The sequence below is a fragment of the Astatotilapia calliptera genome, chromosome 17 (genome assembly GCF_900246225.1).
Source record: "Astatotilapia calliptera chromosome 17, fAstCal1.2, whole genome shotgun sequence".
Classification (NCBI taxonomy): Eukaryota; Metazoa; Chordata; class Actinopteri; order Cichliformes; family Cichlidae; genus Astatotilapia; species Astatotilapia calliptera.
In genome coordinates, this window is record NC_039318.1 from 34818014 (window position 1) to 34835313 (window position 17300).

General features: G+C 41.3%; 2 protein-coding genes across 7 annotated transcripts in view; both read right to left on the reverse strand.

The window, feature by feature from the left end:
• gramd4a (GRAM domain containing 4a) overlaps positions 1 to 398 on the reverse strand; it is a 52495-nt gene extending 52097 nt beyond the window's left edge. Inside the window, exon 1 of the mRNA XM_026146460.1 lies at positions 203 to 398. The gene's annotated coding sequence lies outside the window, so the exon portion shown is untranslated. The remainder of the gene's footprint in view (positions 1 to 202) is intronic.
• A 10711-nt stretch (positions 399 to 11109) lies between these two features.
• The window catches only part of celsr1a (cadherin EGF LAG seven-pass G-type receptor 1a), a 95967-nt gene continuing 89776 nt past the window's right edge, over positions 11110 to 17300 (reverse strand). For 4 of the 6 annotated variants that reach the window (XM_026146100.1, XM_026146097.1, XM_026146099.1 and 1 more), the window contains 5 exons: positions 15985 to 16085; positions 15736 to 15876; positions 13940 to 14206; positions 13497 to 13860; positions 11110 to 12694 (listed from right to left, as the gene is read on the reverse strand). In XM_026146100.1, coding sequence (XP_026001885.1) covers positions 12667 to 12694; positions 13497 to 13860; positions 13940 to 14206; positions 15736 to 15876; positions 15985 to 16085 — 901 coding nt within the window. In that variant the 3' untranslated portion in view covers positions 11110 to 12666. Of the gene's footprint in view, positions 12728 to 13496; positions 13861 to 13939; positions 14207 to 15735; positions 15877 to 15984; positions 16086 to 17300 lie in introns of all 6 variants that reach the window. The other 2 variants (XM_026146098.1, XM_026146096.1) reach the window with 2 other exon arrangements.

Below are 17300 nucleotides of genomic sequence, written 5' to 3' on the forward strand. Positions count from 1 at the left end.
TGTATTCCAATATGTTGGTTGTTCTGAGCACAGGTAAACTACATATGATGTTTTGGGAAATACTTTGGACATTGTATGTAGGCATCGTCTAAGAAGGACATTCCCTGGGCTCATCGGACAGAACACATGACAGCACATGGACACAAGGAGAATGTTTGACAAGGAGTGATATGTTATCGATTTTCAGGTCAGCGTGACTTACCTCAAAGTAGTAGACAGACAACTGAAAAGTGTGGGATAGCTCAAGATCATATAAGCTAACTCTGTCACCTTTAAAAAAAGAAAAGTTTTAAATTTGAATTTAAAAGTACAGGGACTGTCTGTCTCCTGAATCCAAAGTGGGAGCTGGCTCCACAGGAGAGGAGCCTGATAGCTGAAGTCTGCCTCTTAAGACTACCTCTTAAGGAAACACAAGCAGGAGTGACTGGAGATTTGTATTCAGGGAGTAAGATTTAGAATTTGCTTAACTGCACCACCCTGGATCAGATACTTGGACAGTCAGATAATCCGGTCGTTAAGTGATGACATGACGAATCCTACTTCCGGGCCTAAAGTAGTCTGCGTTTAATATGGCTTTTGTGTTGTTAACATGTTTAATGTTTTGTATTTTCTTCTATTTAATCTCAAAAAGCTCCTAAAACAGTCAGTGATCACTGTTGACCTTCCTCGGCTTTTATTACCGCTAATCATTTATTTAAGCTCAGTTTTTAAAACCTTAGGATGTAGCTACAGCCCAGCCCATGCAGCAGTATTGTGGATGGATTATCTCAGTTGTTCTCCTGGCTGAAGTTTGGTCCTTTTACAGCATCCTGCCATGCGATTACATTTGTTCCTGACCACCGAGAACACTCACATTAACTTTTATCGAGTGGAAAAAAAGTTAGCTTGTTTATATTATGCTAACATAACTGTGTCGCTAGCGGTCACGTAGCACATCATTATATACCAGCTAGCCAAACTTCAGTAACCCTGCAAATGTCACTGCTGTTTAGTTTTCTGTCTTCATTTATGCTGGAAGTGATAACAGAGCTGTACGTTTTAATTTGTTTCCAAAACCCCGCAGTCAGGACATGCTATATTGTATTTAGATAGAAACTAACGAGCTAACTCCCTGCTAACTTCTAACTCCGTAAAATGTCATAAACTCCGTTTTCATGGATGCCTGGATGTTAAACTCAGTTGTTACACCTGGTAGAGCAGAACGCTGATCATTTTATTAAAGATGAAAGACTTTAGACAGTTTTTCAACTCTCAGTAATGCCACAGTGATCGTTTGATATATGGACCTGCAGCGGAGTTTAGGCCCAGACACGGCTAGTGACGTCAGACTTAACGACCGGATAAGGAAACCCATTAAAACCAGCCTCAAAGTAATTAATGCACATTTTTAATGTTCATGTCTTCATGTTAGAGTATGTTAGGGTTCATGGACACATAAACTTTCTCCAAACTTCCTCACAGTAGTACTGGAGACTAGAGATGGACCGATCTGATATTACGTATCGGTATCGGTCCGATACTGACCTAAATTACTGGATCGGATATCGGAGAAAAATAAAAAATGTAATCCGATCCATTAAATATCACGAAAGCACCTCACAAAACTTGCAACACGCTGTAACTCACCTCAGAACGTATGCATCACGTGATAGAGCAGCTGTGGCATGCGGGACCTGTCGGTGGTCTGGATAGCATGTGGAGCTTCGCTAGCAACCTGGCATTTCATCTCCGACAAAGTTATCCCCGAGAGAAGTAAAGCAAGTGTGTAAGTCCATCTCTGAATGTTTGTAAAGCATTCCCACGTTAAGGTTAACGAGCGACTGCCTCTCGCTCTCCTGCTGCTACTTCAATCGTGAAACTGCTTAAATCAGCTGATCGGCTTTTCTGTCGTGAGTCTGTCTCTCGTTTGTTTTTGGTCCACTTTGCGCCAGAAAGAGGAAACCAGCGGCTGAACAACAGCAGCACGTTTAAGCTTGATCAGCTGTTGTTAGAATGTATTTAATATTACTTTCTACTCGAGGATCTTTTTCTACGTAGCTGACGCTGGTAACTGTGCAGGGGCGGATCTAGCAAAGTTTAGCCAGGGGGGCCGATAGGACATTAACTGGGAAAAGGGGGCACAAAGACATACTTTTCTTTCTTATTCTCATTTAAAATGTCGAGCTTTTAATAAATAATTATCTGACACCCAAAGTTTTAATTTGATGTAAAATGAATAGAAGTCAGTTACTGTATATAGTAACTATTAAGTCTAATATATATACCCTAGTAAGCTATAGTACTTTTTACTTTGGGAAGGTACCATCTGTGCAGTCTGCAATTTTGTTGAAGAAAGATGTTGAATCTATTTAATATTTCTTGAAAAATAATTGATTTCTGTGCATTTTTTTTCACACTGCATCAAATTAAGGTTGATTACGTCGATTAAGCATCATGAGGTGGCGCGTGAGGGGTGGTTCCCTATTTTTTATTTATTTAATTTTGTTGTTGCTGGGAGTTGGAACCCTATTAGTTAGGTTGCTTAATATTTACGCTAAGTACTCTTTAAAATACCAGAATAGGGAGGATGGTGTAGGTCTAAGTTTATTAGATTGATCAGTATTGCTGAACTATGAAATATTTTTTTTGTATACAGGTATAACAGAATAGCTTTAGTGTAGTTGTTGTTTTAAACTTGAGTATGAACTTGCAGACTTGCAAAATGCAGCAAGATATTTTAAAAAACAGTTTTGTTGATTAAAAAACACTATATCGGATTCATATCGGTATCGGCAGATATCCAAATTTATGATATCGGTATCGGTATCGGACATAAAAAAGTGGTATCGTGCCATCTCTACTGGAGACCCAAGGTAATGCCATCCTGTCATCAACATATTGTTAGAAACAATGTTGCTTATGGTTGTTGTTGTTTTTTAAGTTATTTAGTTCTTAATTTTATTTAATATTTTGCTTTGAGTTTTTTTGGAGCGGGCATAATCATCTCTGGCTTCATAGACGGATCGATAGCTGGATATCATCTGCATAGCTTACAGTTTTCTAATAGTACTGCCCCTTAGGGAGCATGCATAGAGTACATAAAAAGACGTGACTTAAACCAGCTTGGTGCTGTTCCTTTTATTCCAATATTGAATTACAGTCTCTACAGCAGAATGTTGCGATCAAATGTGCACCAAGAGCATAGTACTAATACCTTTTCTGAAGCTAGGTTAAAGTATGGTAGATGTTTTTAACATGCAACTATACTATTGCGGGAATATTTGATTCAATATTACATCAATCACAAATTCCTTGTAATCTCTATTACATCATCCTCTTGAAGGCCAAATTGAGCCACCTAAACCAGTCCTTCAGTGTGCCCTCTCTATGTCTATGTTTTAGTCCTCTTGTCTTTTGCAGGTTATTTCAGCAGCGGCTGCTTTGTCATGACCTTGCAAAATTTGACCTGTAAATACTATGAGCTCCAACGGGATACCGCTCAGGGTTTCAGATTGTGCAGTAACCAAGAGGACTAAAGCTTTTAGATGGGATTCCCCTCAGTCGCGCTTAGAGCGCACGCACAGACGCACGCGCACACACATACACAACAATGGGCTTGTGATCCTCTTCATATGTCTTCTAGCAAAGCTACCGCTGTTGAGATTTCCCAAATCCTCCCTCTGCGCTCATTTAGAAATCCTGTAATAAACCTCTTAATCCCAAACCAGCATTTTCTAGAGGGTTGCACAACCGAGCGTGTCTTATGCAACTGGCCGAGCATTCTGAGTCAATTATAGAACAGTTGGGAGGAAGGGGAGGACGGATGACGAGACTGCTGATGCAAAACACATTTAGATAAGACGGCTAATTTAATACTAACATGTTGTTCTTCGTGGACTTGTTTCAACAAAGAAATAGTAAGATTTGTGTCTTAAAAGGATGGCGTTTTCCTCTTATAGTAAAATAGATAAAATAGAGTCCATCTATCACAGCAGGTTTGATTAGAAAAACATTCCTAGCAGCTGTTTTAGTGTTTGTGTTACTATAGAACCTAAAAGATTCTGTCTGCCTATTTTACCTGTCAGACTGTCTTTGGAGTTAAATGTTTTATGCTTTATTTTACTTTTTATCTTTTTTCCCTCCAAAAGAAAAAAACATAAAACGACTTGTTATTACCTAAAAGAAATAGTTCTGGTCTGCAAAAGAACTTAAAATTTAACCTTTCTCTAAAAAAAAACCCTCAAAAAATGTTTATCTTAAAGTTACAGAACATGTTTACAATAATGGGTAAACATGTGCTAATAATAACTTGCAAGGCAAAATACCTAATTCAGTAAAAGGACTTGAGTTTACAATCCCTGATAATGCATGGCTTTAAATGGAGAAAATCTTGAGGGATGGCTGTTATGAGGAAAGGCAGCCCAGAACACATCGCTGTGTGCCTCAACTTTCAGTCTTTTACCCAAGCTAATCTGCCATTTTTCCTTGGTTAGGATTAGAGATCTGATCTACATTATCATATTAAAATTTGGGACACATCGTCAGTAGTGGACCTTGGATTCATCGGGTGTTTCGGCCATTATCACTGGACACCCTCATCCAAAGAGGTCCTGCCAGGGTTGATCAGGCGCCAGATTGTGTCACTGGTTTATGTTAAAATTGTTATTTCTATACTTCTTTCTGCTGTTTAGTTTTCTACAGTTTATTTTCGTCTATTTATTCACTGCAACTGAGAAATACTTACCTCTTTAACATTTATGGAGCCTCATTTCTTCAAAGGGACAGAAAAGGTGTAGATAAAAGGTGATTCAATTTTAAAACTGTGTAATTTTAAAACTGTGTATATACTGTATATTCTGTGTATTTATTATCTGACTCTTATTGCCTGTTTATGCCCTGTCCTTATCTTCAACGTCATGCTGCTCTGTTGTATCTTAATTGCCCCTTGGGGATAAATAAAGTCTGATTCTGATTCTGAGAGAGAAGTAAGACAAGAGGGCCAAGATAGGAGAGAGGAGAGCCGGAAGGGGGGCGCCCGATCTGGCTTCCCACACCTCCCCACGTTTTACATGTGGAGTGCCAAAGTATACAACATGTTCAGAATATTTAAAACTATATTATGATTGTAGAGCCTGTATTATAGTTCAGTCTTTAGCTTACAATATAAAGCGCCTTGAGGTGACTGTCATTGTGGTTTTAGACTATATAAATAAAATTGTGATACAATCATTTTACAGCTAAATAAAGAATGCTTTTCTCTAGAATTTTCCGTGTAACCCAAAAGGCAGTTTCTAAAACAAACAGGATGAAGAGCGGTGTTTTAAAGGCCCTGAAATGAGCAGTAGCATTGCCACCCATCTGGGGCAAAGGAAGGATGTAAAACAAGCTCATCATTTGGTGGCAGCAGTAAACAAACAGCATGTGGCATTTAAACAGCTTGTCCCCATAAGCTACACTAACAATTGTGTATTTTCCAAATCTGTTGGCATCACACATGACCAAAATTGTTACGAAAACTCTCTGAGTGAACAAAACTAACGCAGGAGGCAAGAATAATTTTATATTTCTGGGCAGGTGGCAAGATCACAAACCACCCACAAAGCTGAGATTACACTCACTCGCAGACGTGCATGAGGATATCTGCAGATATGATTAAGTAGTTTTAATGTGATTTCTTTTAAAGATTATCTGGAGTACACTATGAGGACGCCTTGAGTGTACCTACTGCAGCAGATGTGTGGACACACAGTCACAGCCCACTGGAATGTAAGCAGGGGTTTGACGCTAACCACCTCATGCAAGATTTCAAATTTAGACTCTAGCCTTAGCAGACTGACACATTCTCACAGATGAGGAACACATAACACTTGCAGAAGAGAGCTTCAAACCAATCAGGACACATCTGTGATCGGTCAACCACAGCTAAACAAACTAAACCACCACAGCTAAACCACCTCCATTCAGCTGTGGGAGGTGGATCCTTGACTCAAGTCTAAATTGTATCCATATATAGATATTGTCTTATCAGCCAGTGCATGCCTTGAGAATGTTCAACACTGTTGCAGATCCATACTACTCAAAAACAATTAAAGGAAGAGTTTAGCATCAAGTCAAATGAAATGAAATGAAAAACAGGTGTGCTAGAGGGACAATGAGAGACAAACCCCCAAACATGAACGGTTTTACAGGTGGAGGGCAATGACATTTACCCCTCCTCATCTTTTCTCACTGGTTTTTCAGTAGTTTTATATTTGGCAACATGAGGCAACACTTGGACAACACATCAGTATGTGCTGTTACCTGAAGGTTTGCTGTGTCTCCCAGCACAGTCTCAAGAGCATGGAGGAGATTCCAGGAGACAGGCAGTTACTCTAGGAGAGCTGGACAGTGCTGTAGAAGGCCCTTAACCTATCAGCAGGACTGGTATCTGCGCTTTTGTACAAGGAGGAACAGCACAAGCACTTCCAGAGCTACAAAATGACCTCCAGCAGGTCACTGGTGCAGACGTCTCTGACCAAACAATCAGAAACAGACTTCATGACATTGGCCTGAGGGCCTGACATCCTTTATTTGTTCCCGTGCTCACTGCACTGTAAGGTCAATTTAGCATTCGCCATAGAATACCTGACCTAAACCCAAAAGAGCACCTCTGGGACATTATGTTTGTTGTCTGTACCTCAGACTGTCCAGGAGCTCAGTGATGCCCTGGTGCAGATTTGGGAGGAGATCCTCCAGGATGCCCTCACAATGCCAGGGCATCCTCCATACAAGTTTCTGTTGTGATAAAAGTGATAAAGCAGGCTGTTCTTATGGTCCATGGTGGTTATGGTGGTAAGCGACTCAACTTCCTGTTGAAATGGATTTAAAGTGTTAATGAAGGTGGCAAGGTTGCCTCTCCGGTGGTCCTCCTTGGGCTTTTGCACCCTGTGGATGTCCTGGCCTGGGTTTCTTCCATGTCTGCTTCATGCGGTTGGGGGCGGGGCTATGGCTCCCCACACCACAGGGGTGGGCAACTCCAGGCCTCGAGGGCCGGTGTCCCTGCAGGTTTTAGATGTGTCCTTGAACCAACACAGCTGATTTAAATGGCTAAATTAGCTCCTCAACATGCCCTGAAGTTCTCCAGAGGCCTGGTAACGAACTGATCATGTGATTCAGGTGTGTTGACCCAAGGTGAGATCTAAAACCTGCAGGACACCGGCCCTCGAGGCCTGGAATTGCCCACCCCTGCTCTAGCAGATCGCTACGTGGATAAACCTTTTGAACTCAAGCGCGATCATGCACACAGGTGTACACACGGACGCTCACTGACACAAACTACATCTTCCTTGGCTACTACCTTAAAGCATATCGTGCGCTGTCAGTCTTGCATGCTGCTCAATAACATTCAATATTTAGTATTTACTCTCACAGGTATCTAGGTTGTTACTTTGATCTCTGTATCGCATTGTTCTCTTGTTGTTTGTTTTCTTTTTTCTTCTTTTAGTAGTGTTGTGAAATCAACAATGAGAACCCCATGACTGAACCCCATGACTGAGAACACTTTTAAAGCATCAGGGATACCGCCCCCTTCATGGCGTCAATTACAGATCAAAGATGTTGATTACAGTAAATGGTACATCTTAAATGGCTAAAAACAGACACAGAACTTCCTATTTCTATACCACCTTCCATACATGGCAATGAACTTCAAGCCTCGAGGGTCTCTGAGGGCTGATCCTTGACTCCGGTCATCTGTAACCAAGTAAACTGCAATGCAGTAACTGCAATGCAGTTAGAAGCTAAATGAATTTCAGGCCTTGGCCTGGCAGGTGTATGGATTCTATGTGTTTGTAAGCGTGTATGCTGCCTTCTATGCTCTAAGTCTCCTACACAATAGATTGTGAAGTCATAGCGCTTCACAAAGCTTGAGACCTTCTTTAATAGACTGAACATCAACTCTGAATGAGCACAAACATGCAACGTGTATAAGATACTTCTGGCTGTACCTGTAATAAAAGGTTAACATGGTGTCAATAGCTTTAATAAACATCTTTAATGCAATATCAAGGCTGTAGGATATATTATTAATGCAATGTTAATAATGCAGGTTATATTCTAGCAGTAAAATAATTTTCTGTATCTCCACAGTAGGTGATCCAACAGATTTTCTCAGTGTCTTCTCTTACTGCCCCCTTCCCCTCTTTCTTTCTTTCTTTCTTTCTTTCTTTCTTTCTTTCTTTCTTTCTTTCTTTCTTTCTTTCTTTCTTTCTTTCTTTCTTTCTTTCTTTCTTTCTTTCTTTCTTTCTTACCCTTTCTGTCTAGTTGTCTGTCCAATTTGTAATAACTTTAAATAAAATAAATAAATGAACAATAATAATACAGATCAATCAAGTGGACCACTTGAAAAAATAAATCCATTGGGCATCTTTCCTGCCCTTCAGACAACAATTCTGATAGCTGAACAGGACAGGCACCAAAAAAACAAACAAATTTATATGAAGTGAAAACTTACACTTTCCCCTCACAAGTTGGATTACTGAAGAACAAAACTCACTATCACAGTCTACCAATAGAGGGCACAGTTGTATTAGTTAACTGCTCTTCTTCTCCTGCCTGGTTGTATCCTGCTCATGGACTCCTGCAGGATGCCAGCTTTAGTTCTCACGAGTGTGAATTATTTAGTTTGAGTGGCTGTGATGGGACAGAGATAAAGAAGAGGGTAGAGGGTGACTCTGAAAGAGCTCCAAGGCCAGTTGAATGTGCCTACCCAACTTCTCAGGTTTAAGTTGGAGGTTTTTGGTTTGGTTTTTCTCAAAGTGAAATACAGGCCACCTGACAAAATGATTCCTGTTTTGACAAAATAATTACAACCGAGGAAGTTAATGTAATAAAGATCATAAACACAGACAAAGTGTTGTCACTGTACACTTAATGTGTACAGGTTTCACGACTGAGCCATCTAATCCCACCACACATCATATTTTGACAGGCTACCTCTGTTCCAGCTACTTACTTGATCTTTTTCACCTGAGGGGAGGCCTAGCTTCAGTTGCTATAACACCTAACCACCCAATAGGCTTGTGAAACATGACCCTGCCATCTTACCTTTCTGTGTGCCTGTTTACATTCATTTCCTCAGCAATACCCAGTGGCAGCGACTTTATGTGCAAGGGTTTGTGTCACGGACGTAGCACAGCTGCCTGTTCCCAGACCCTGATGTGGCATCTGATCCTCAAAAATAAAATAAAAAATGTAACGAAAAAAAAAAGCCCTGCAAACATCTGTCACATGAGTCAGCTGAGGTTAGACATGCGAAGAAGACAGAGGGACTCCACACCTTACAGCTGTAATTCACTTAAGTCTCACATAGTTTAACCGAAAGCATCATTAACGGTCCTATCAGACTCAGTTCTTTGTTCTAAGTCTCCTAATCTTGTGGGGATGGCCATCAGCCTTGGAAAGCCAAAGCAGTGCATCTTTAGAGGAACCCAAAGAAGCTTAGTACAGGGCTTTACAGTGAAAGTCATTTATCAAGAACAACCTGAGAACTAAGTATGAGTAAGATTCACTTGTGGCCATTTTATTAAGCAAACCTGTTCAATCACATGTTTATGTGAATATCTTGTTTGTTTCTTTGTTATTTTGATCATGTAAACAATATAGAGAATTTCATTTAGCAATAAAGAGAAAAATAATGCTAAACTAAAGCAGAACACATTTCAATATCGCTTCACCTCTTCTTATTCAGTAACATATGGAAAATGAGTGGGAAGAAGTGCAAACTTATCAAATCCCACCGCTTCACCATAAATTATACGTTAATATTTATTCAGCTTCCTTACCGATATAATCTGCCGTAATAATAATGATGAGCTAATGACATGGCACCAACTCAATGGACAATCTGGTGAAGTTCACTCTGAGCATCGGAGTGGGGAAGAAAGGGCGTGGTTGTTGGTTTGTTTCAGAAACTGCTGATCTGTTGGGATTTTCCCGTCACACAACCATCTCTAAGGTTTACGGAGAATGCCCGAAAAGGAGGTCTGCCTCCTTTGTTGATGTCAGAGGAGAATGGAAAGACTGCTTTGAGCTGAAATGAAAGCAATAGTAACACAAACAGACTAACATGCTAACTAAGGTACGCAGAAGAGCATCTCTGAACTCACAATGCGTCATGTGCGTGGCCTCAAAACTTTTGGTCAATAGAAGATAACGATTGGATGTCTGTGAAGGTTCTCAGTCATCCAGGTCATCGTAGTCTAAGGAGCTTGGAAAGAAAGATCAGAAAGAAAGATCCACTACCTAATCACATGAGCCAAATGTCAACTTTGACATCCTCGAAAGAGTGACCTTTTGACCCTAGAACTGAAGAAGCTCCTCGGATGAAAGGTGAAACGTCTTCAAGCAACTTAAAGAAGTCCAGACACTTTTCTTTCCAAGCTCCTTAGATAACGATTGGATAAACATTGCCTGGTCCGAATTGTCTCGATTTTTGCTGCAACAGAAATCGTCATAATTGGCATAAACATCATGAAAAAATTGATTCATCCTGCCTTGCATCAACAGTTTAGGCTAGTAATCGTGGCGTAATGGTGTGGGGGACATTTTCTGGCATTCCTTGGGCTCTTTAGCTCTCTCTAGTCCATCCTGCTTCCAGCAGGATAAGGCACCATGCCGCAAAGCTGAAATCATGTCAAACTGGTTTCTTGAGCACAACGATGAACACACTGTACTTTGTTGGCCTCCACAGTCATCAGTTTTCAACCCAATAGAACACCTTTGGGATGTGGTGGCATCATGGATGTGTAGCCAAGAAATCTGCAGAAACTGTGTGACGCTGTCATGTTAATATAGACTAAAACCTCTGAGGAATGATGAATCTGTAAGTGAAAGGGAGCCCAACCTGGTACTAGCATGGTGGAACTAATAAAGTGGCCAGCAAGAATATATCATGTCATACAAATGTGCGTAAAACTGGGAGCTCAGACCTTAAACCTAAGTGTAGAACTATGAAATGAGTAACTTCCAGTTTGTGTTACTCATCATTTGTTAAACCGCTAAACGTTGATGTTACCACATTTGCTTGACTGGTGCACATGTTTGAACCAGCCATGCTCCCTTCCGTCAAACAGACACGCTAAGACAACGCAATTTAAAAATTCATCATGTCATTGCTTTTTAATTTTACAGTCATACAATCTTTTTTTGTTTCTTTCCAGTGTCTCAAAACCATAAAAAATAAATATACATTATGTTACAAAACATTTCCAGTGTCTCAGATTATACAAAAACACACATCTTATCAACAGCATTGATTACATAAGGGCAAAACACTGGGCGTGTACAGGATGTAAGGTACAAAGGCATTTAGCGACTGTACATTGTAAAATGACCTTTTACTAGCTGCATAATGCTTCAGAGCTGCTGTCATTTTGAGTTTTAACCCACATTTGAAAACTTAGCGATTAAAAGGCAGCATCAATTACGCAATTTCTGAACAGACCCGCTTAGTCTGTTTCTTACTTTTACACTACGAAAGATCAACAAATGGCTTTTTTTTATTTTATTTTAAAGATTCTGCACTAAAATGGAGTTAAACCGAGCTGACGGCCAACTCTAATCTGCTTATTCACCAGATCTCATGACTTTGGTAACCAGGAGTGTGTCTTGCATTGGATAAACAGGCTCGACAAACACTGGAAAACAAGGCTTCAGGTTCACAGTGCTCCAACTGCAAAGCTGAGTTTTCAGCAGAGGAGGAATTCCTCTTCATTCCACATAATTAAAGTTCATTTACACCGTACTCTTGCGTGTGTGCATGCACTCAAACACAACAGCAGCAGCCTGTGAATGCACCGCCGTAGAGTGGAAGTCCACTGTAGCCTTTTACAGTATTGTGTGAGCTTGTAAGGCCTCGATGCAGCATGAAGGCACGCGGCGCATATTTGTTGTTCTCTGACTGTTAGACCGGCGTACGATGTGATTTGTTCTTTTTTTTCACTACTGCTTTCTTGCTAAAACTGACATAGAAAATAGATCATTTCTTCTTCACTTTTTAAAATTATCTACATGTTACTTACACTCTAAATACACTGCACCGAGAGGCTGTGGAAGCCTTTCTTTAATTAAAACAAAAAAGAAGAGCACTTTGTGTTTCATAGCTCTGCCCAGCATGAACTGTGTCAGACATCTGAGGGACCTGCAGTCTTTGAAATCATTTTGGATTACAACTGTGACGGTACCAGCCTTTAGAGGTTCGTGAACAGTGATTATTACATCTGACACTTTGCTAACTTCACCTAAAGAAACAGAACATATTGATGTGCTCCTCGCCAACACTAGAGAAGAGCTTCATGTTAGGGCCCACAATGCATTCTGGGTGTCATTCTTCATCTTCCGACTCTTCCTAATGATTTCCATTAGTGGTTTTGGCACACGTGGCTCAACTGTGTCTTTACACAGTCCAGCACAGCGTTCCCTTTGTTATCGCTCACATCTCTGCTTATTTTCTCATCTAAGGCAGTCCTAACGTCTGCAATTAATACTGCTCGCCCGAGAAAGGAAACATGACGGGAGCGGCGATGCTGACAGGATCAGGCTTCTCTTCATCCATCCTTTAACACCTCTCCATCTTGCAACTTTTCCTTTCATGTTCCTCGACTCTTGGTCCCCTCAGCCCCGACCTGGCAGGTTGTTTAGCTCCTCCTCTCATAAAGGCAGGCTGGTCTGGGTTTGCCTAACAGGTCAGATCGAAGTCTCGTTACTGCCACTGTTAACAGAGGGGAACAAAAGGACAGGAGGGAGAGGAGAGGGAGGGGGATGCAAAGAGAAAGAAAAGAGGGGAACATGCAAGGTAAAATGAGTGCAGGGATGCGGGAGGGTCCTCATGCAGCATTTAATCAGGATGGTCGCAGTATTTCATGCTCGAGTTAAAGGAATATAGTCATTAAGAGGATTGTTAACACATTTACAGTTTAAAAACCAGGATAGCTTTATCCCAGTTATACTGGACATAAGGGTGCCATCAGTTTTCTCAACTTACTCGCAACAACAAAGCCTTTATGATGCATGCAATATTGCATTAGTTGGCACTGTGATCAGCTTGATTGTTGCTCATTTAACTGTAAATAGTGCTTGCTTGCAAGGTTTTTAAACTTCTACGAACACTGTTAAACTGATTTCGAATCTTTTATTTGTTGGACACACGCTCAGGTGTACTGAGCGGCACCGTTAGTGAGACCTCTCAGTTTCACATACTTGAGGCGTAAGGGTGCACTGTAGAAAACTGCTCAACATCAATTTCTAGGGGGTTAGACAAAGTGCTCCACATTTAAAATGTCAGTCACAATAGGGCCACACTCGTTTGTGTAAAACTGTCATGGCAGCACCTCGGCAGTTCTGTAAAACTTGCAAGCGTCTACAGTCACGGGGAGTCTGCAGCAACTTCCAGAAATCACACTGCAGTTTCCCCTGGAACTGCATGTATTAGTCACTACTGTTGCCATTAGTGCTAAAAACAAGCAGTATTCTTTTCTTACTCTGAGTCTGACTCATTGCCTCCGTTGACCGTCCCAGACTTCAAGTGCATGGCAACCCCGCCATTTGTCTCCCGGTAGATACCCCCTGGAGGAATCTGAGGTCGTGGGGCGACAGGCGGTTTGATGGGGGAGCCGCTCTCGTGGTTGCCGAGTCGGCTTCCTTCGTTGGCTTCCAACGAAGGCGTCCGGGACGACGGGGTCATGATGTTGACGGAGGGAGGGGCTGGGGAGGTGGTGTTGTTGTTGTTGGGGGGAGGGGAGGTGATGGTGGGCGAGTTGTAGTCGCTCAGCTTCTCCCTCAGACGATTCTTCATGTTCTTGTCGGTCAGCGGAGGAGGGTAGCTGATCTTATTCTTCAAGATGCCTGAGTGAGACGAGTGATTTGTGTGAGCAGGCGTGACATAAAGTCGATTCAGATCGGCTCTAAACACTTCTCCCCTCACCTTTTCTCTGCTCTGGCTGGTGGTTGCTGTTAGGCTGACTGGCAGGCGCTGAGTCTTTCATACTGGTAGGAGTCTGTCTCTCTCTCTCCTGCAGAGCCTCCCTCTCTCTTTCACCAACGTGGTTGAGCTTGTTCTCTGGGTGCAGCTCCACGTTCACCTTGGTCTCCACCCTCAGCCTCTCTGTCCCACCGGGGTCCTCGCTGTCACTGGCTGTAATGGCATCTGTTGGCCAGTAAGGCTTCACGTGATTAGATGTTGATTGCCCTGCTGAGAAGGGAAGAGAAAACTTCAATTTAATTCAACATCATATGAAGAAAAAGTGTTCATTAGAGCAAAAAGATGATATCTTAAAGGCACAGTCGATCATTTTTTGATAATTTAACAGAAAAAAACAATTCTACGAGGGCAATCCCAAAAGTAAGGTCTCCTATTATTTTAGAAATACAAACAACCATTTATTTTCCATAATATTTACCTAATTTTAAAGCTTGAAGACTTATTTATTTCTATAAATAATCGCTGTTTCGGTCGATGCATTTTTGTAAACGCTGCGGCAGTCATACCCTTGTAGGGTGGGGTGGGTGATGAAGTTCCAACCAAAGTTTTGCAGGAGAGCGACAGTTTGAGCAACGTGTGGACGCGTGGTGTTGTGGAGAATACTTACGCCCTTGCTCAGCATTCATCTTCTCTGGTTCTGAAATGCCCTTCTCAGATTTTCCCAGTACCTGTCAGCATGTATTGTGGTCCCAACAGGCAGGAAGTAAACCAACAATACCACCTTTTGGTCCCAAAACACAGATGCGCACTGTGCGTAAGCATTCTCCACAACACCGCGTGACGGTTTGCTCAAACTGTAACATCTCCTGCAAAACTTTGGTTGGAACTTCATCACCCACCCACCCTACAGTCCAGACTTCGCACCCAGTGAGTACGACCTGTTCCCAAAGTTGAAAGAACATTTGTCCGGAAGGCGATTCTGTGGCGGCGGCTAGCGGATATGACATGGGCATTGTATAACTGTCACAGAGTCTACAAAAATTTATAGACCGAAATAGCCATTATGTAGAAAAATAAACAAGCCTTTAAAATTTAAAATGATGTAAATATTATGGAAAATAAGCTGTTGTTTGTATTTCTAAAATAATAGGAGCCCTTACTTTTGGGTTTGCCCTCCTATAACAATGAAGAATGCTCATAAATTATTAAATTATTAAAGTGAAAGCAAACTAGTTCTCACAAAATGTCATAAAATACGCAAGCTTATTTGTGTCCAAGTTACATGTACTTCAAAGAGAGTTTCACAAGTGCCAGCTAACAGCAGCTAACAGAGGCTAAGAGGAGCTAACAGAGGCTAAGAGGAGCTAACAGAGGCTAACAGCATCACTTACCAACAGAAAAGTTGCTCAAAAATCCTCAAAAACTCACCTCAGTATCACTGTCGTTGGACAAAAGTGAACTTCACTGATTTATATCAGACTCCTTTCAAAAAGTTTTACAGTCTTGCTCAGAGAAAATAAATGTGGACACTTTTCACCCTGCATTGACAGCTGAGGTAAACAATAGACTAACTGACAGCCTACACAGTTACTTTGTACACCACAGATGGTTTTAAGGTGACAAGGGGTAAAAACGTATTACTGCAAAATATATAATTAACCACATCTAATTTTTATTTCCCAATTTATTGCAGATGTAACAGAACTCAGCTGACAGTAATCTGCAATCAACTGAATCTTCTGCAATCTGTAGTGGGGAGAATTTTACACGCTGTAACTTTAAGAGACTTGTGCATTTACCTTTTGGAGTGCTGTGAAGAGGCCTCTCGTTGTTCCACTTTGGCTTGACATCAATATCATTATCCTCGCTGTCGGAGGAGTGGGAGGAGGCATAGGAGGAGCTGTGTTCATCTACTGAAAGCTCGCTGTCTGAGTCAGAGTCTAATTGAAGAAATGATGGCGAAACAGACCAGTGAACAAATACAGTACATCAGTAAAACAGACCTGGAAATGAAACATTGGAAATGCAATTCAATATAAAAAGCTTACCATCTCCTTTGGTGCCATTTCTATGGAACAGAGGTCCATCCAGGTCCGTGTGGCCTTTAGCTGTTCCTGAAGAGCCACTGGGCTTCTGACCAGACTCCTCCCTAGAAAAACCAAGGACGGCATAGGCAGGCAAGAGAGAAACAGGAGCAGATGAACAGAGGTGTAGATTTAGAGGAGACACAGAGGGGAAGTACATCATTGCTGGAAGTTAATTCAAGCCCCAACTTGTGGTTTTACACAACTGATGTTTAACAGCTGATGCAGCAGACATCTCTCATTACAAAACATCTGGTACTGTTGATTGCCTTGACACAGACAAAGCGAATATGACATTTAGTTTGTGTGTGCTGCTGTTTGTCTAATGTCAGAAAGTCCCAGCTTGATCATTAATACTGAAAAAAATCGAATACAGGTTTACCCTCTCTTCATCAGTTACCGGTCGTGGTATAATTATTGCAAGAATTCAGAATTTTAGCATGTTTAGTAATCATTTAATGGATCAAAATGACAAATGGGTTACGTTTTTCTCTCCTCTCCCGTCCTCTCTGTCTGAAGCCGTTTATTCCAGGTTGGAATGAGAACTTGGCTGGAGGGCAAAAACTGCTACTAGAGACTCTGACCTGTCTGATGGCTGATCTAAGAGAAGCTTCTGGAAGCAGCTGAAGACGTGCCAACAGCTCCAGGGAAGAGGTATGCACGTCTACATTACATTCCTACCTCAACAGGTATAATTCCATCCCCCCTTCGTTTCTGCTTTTTTCTTTCCACATCTCTCCATTATTTTTCTCCTCTTCGTCTCTTTATAGTTTCCCCACTTTTTGCTCTCTTATCTGCTTCTTTCTACGCCTCACCTACAGACAGCTCGCCACATTTCTTCCCCCACAGCATTACTACTCTTATTGACCCTAGAGTCAGCTCTTATTACCCAGATGACAGCTTTACGGGCTAGGCGTACAGTCAGACGAAAGTGTGATACTGTAAAGCGCTTAAAAACACCAGGTATATGAAACACAAGCCTACTGTAATGAAAGCATGTCAGTGAACACTGAACAGATACAGCTTGTAGAAGAGGGGAGATTAGCTTAAGATGACAAACATCTATATTTTGGCGCAGATTCATCTTTCAATGTCAACCTTTATAGATATATCAAGAACACACCTGTCACACAGTCAAACTTAGCTTTCTGATTTAGCTGTACTGCTCAAGATCAAACATGCTAGTAGTCTGTAGCTAGCTTGGACCACAAAGCTATATAATTATTATTGTGATGTATTAATGTTATGTCTTTAGTAAGTTCAGTTTGAAGTACAATAAT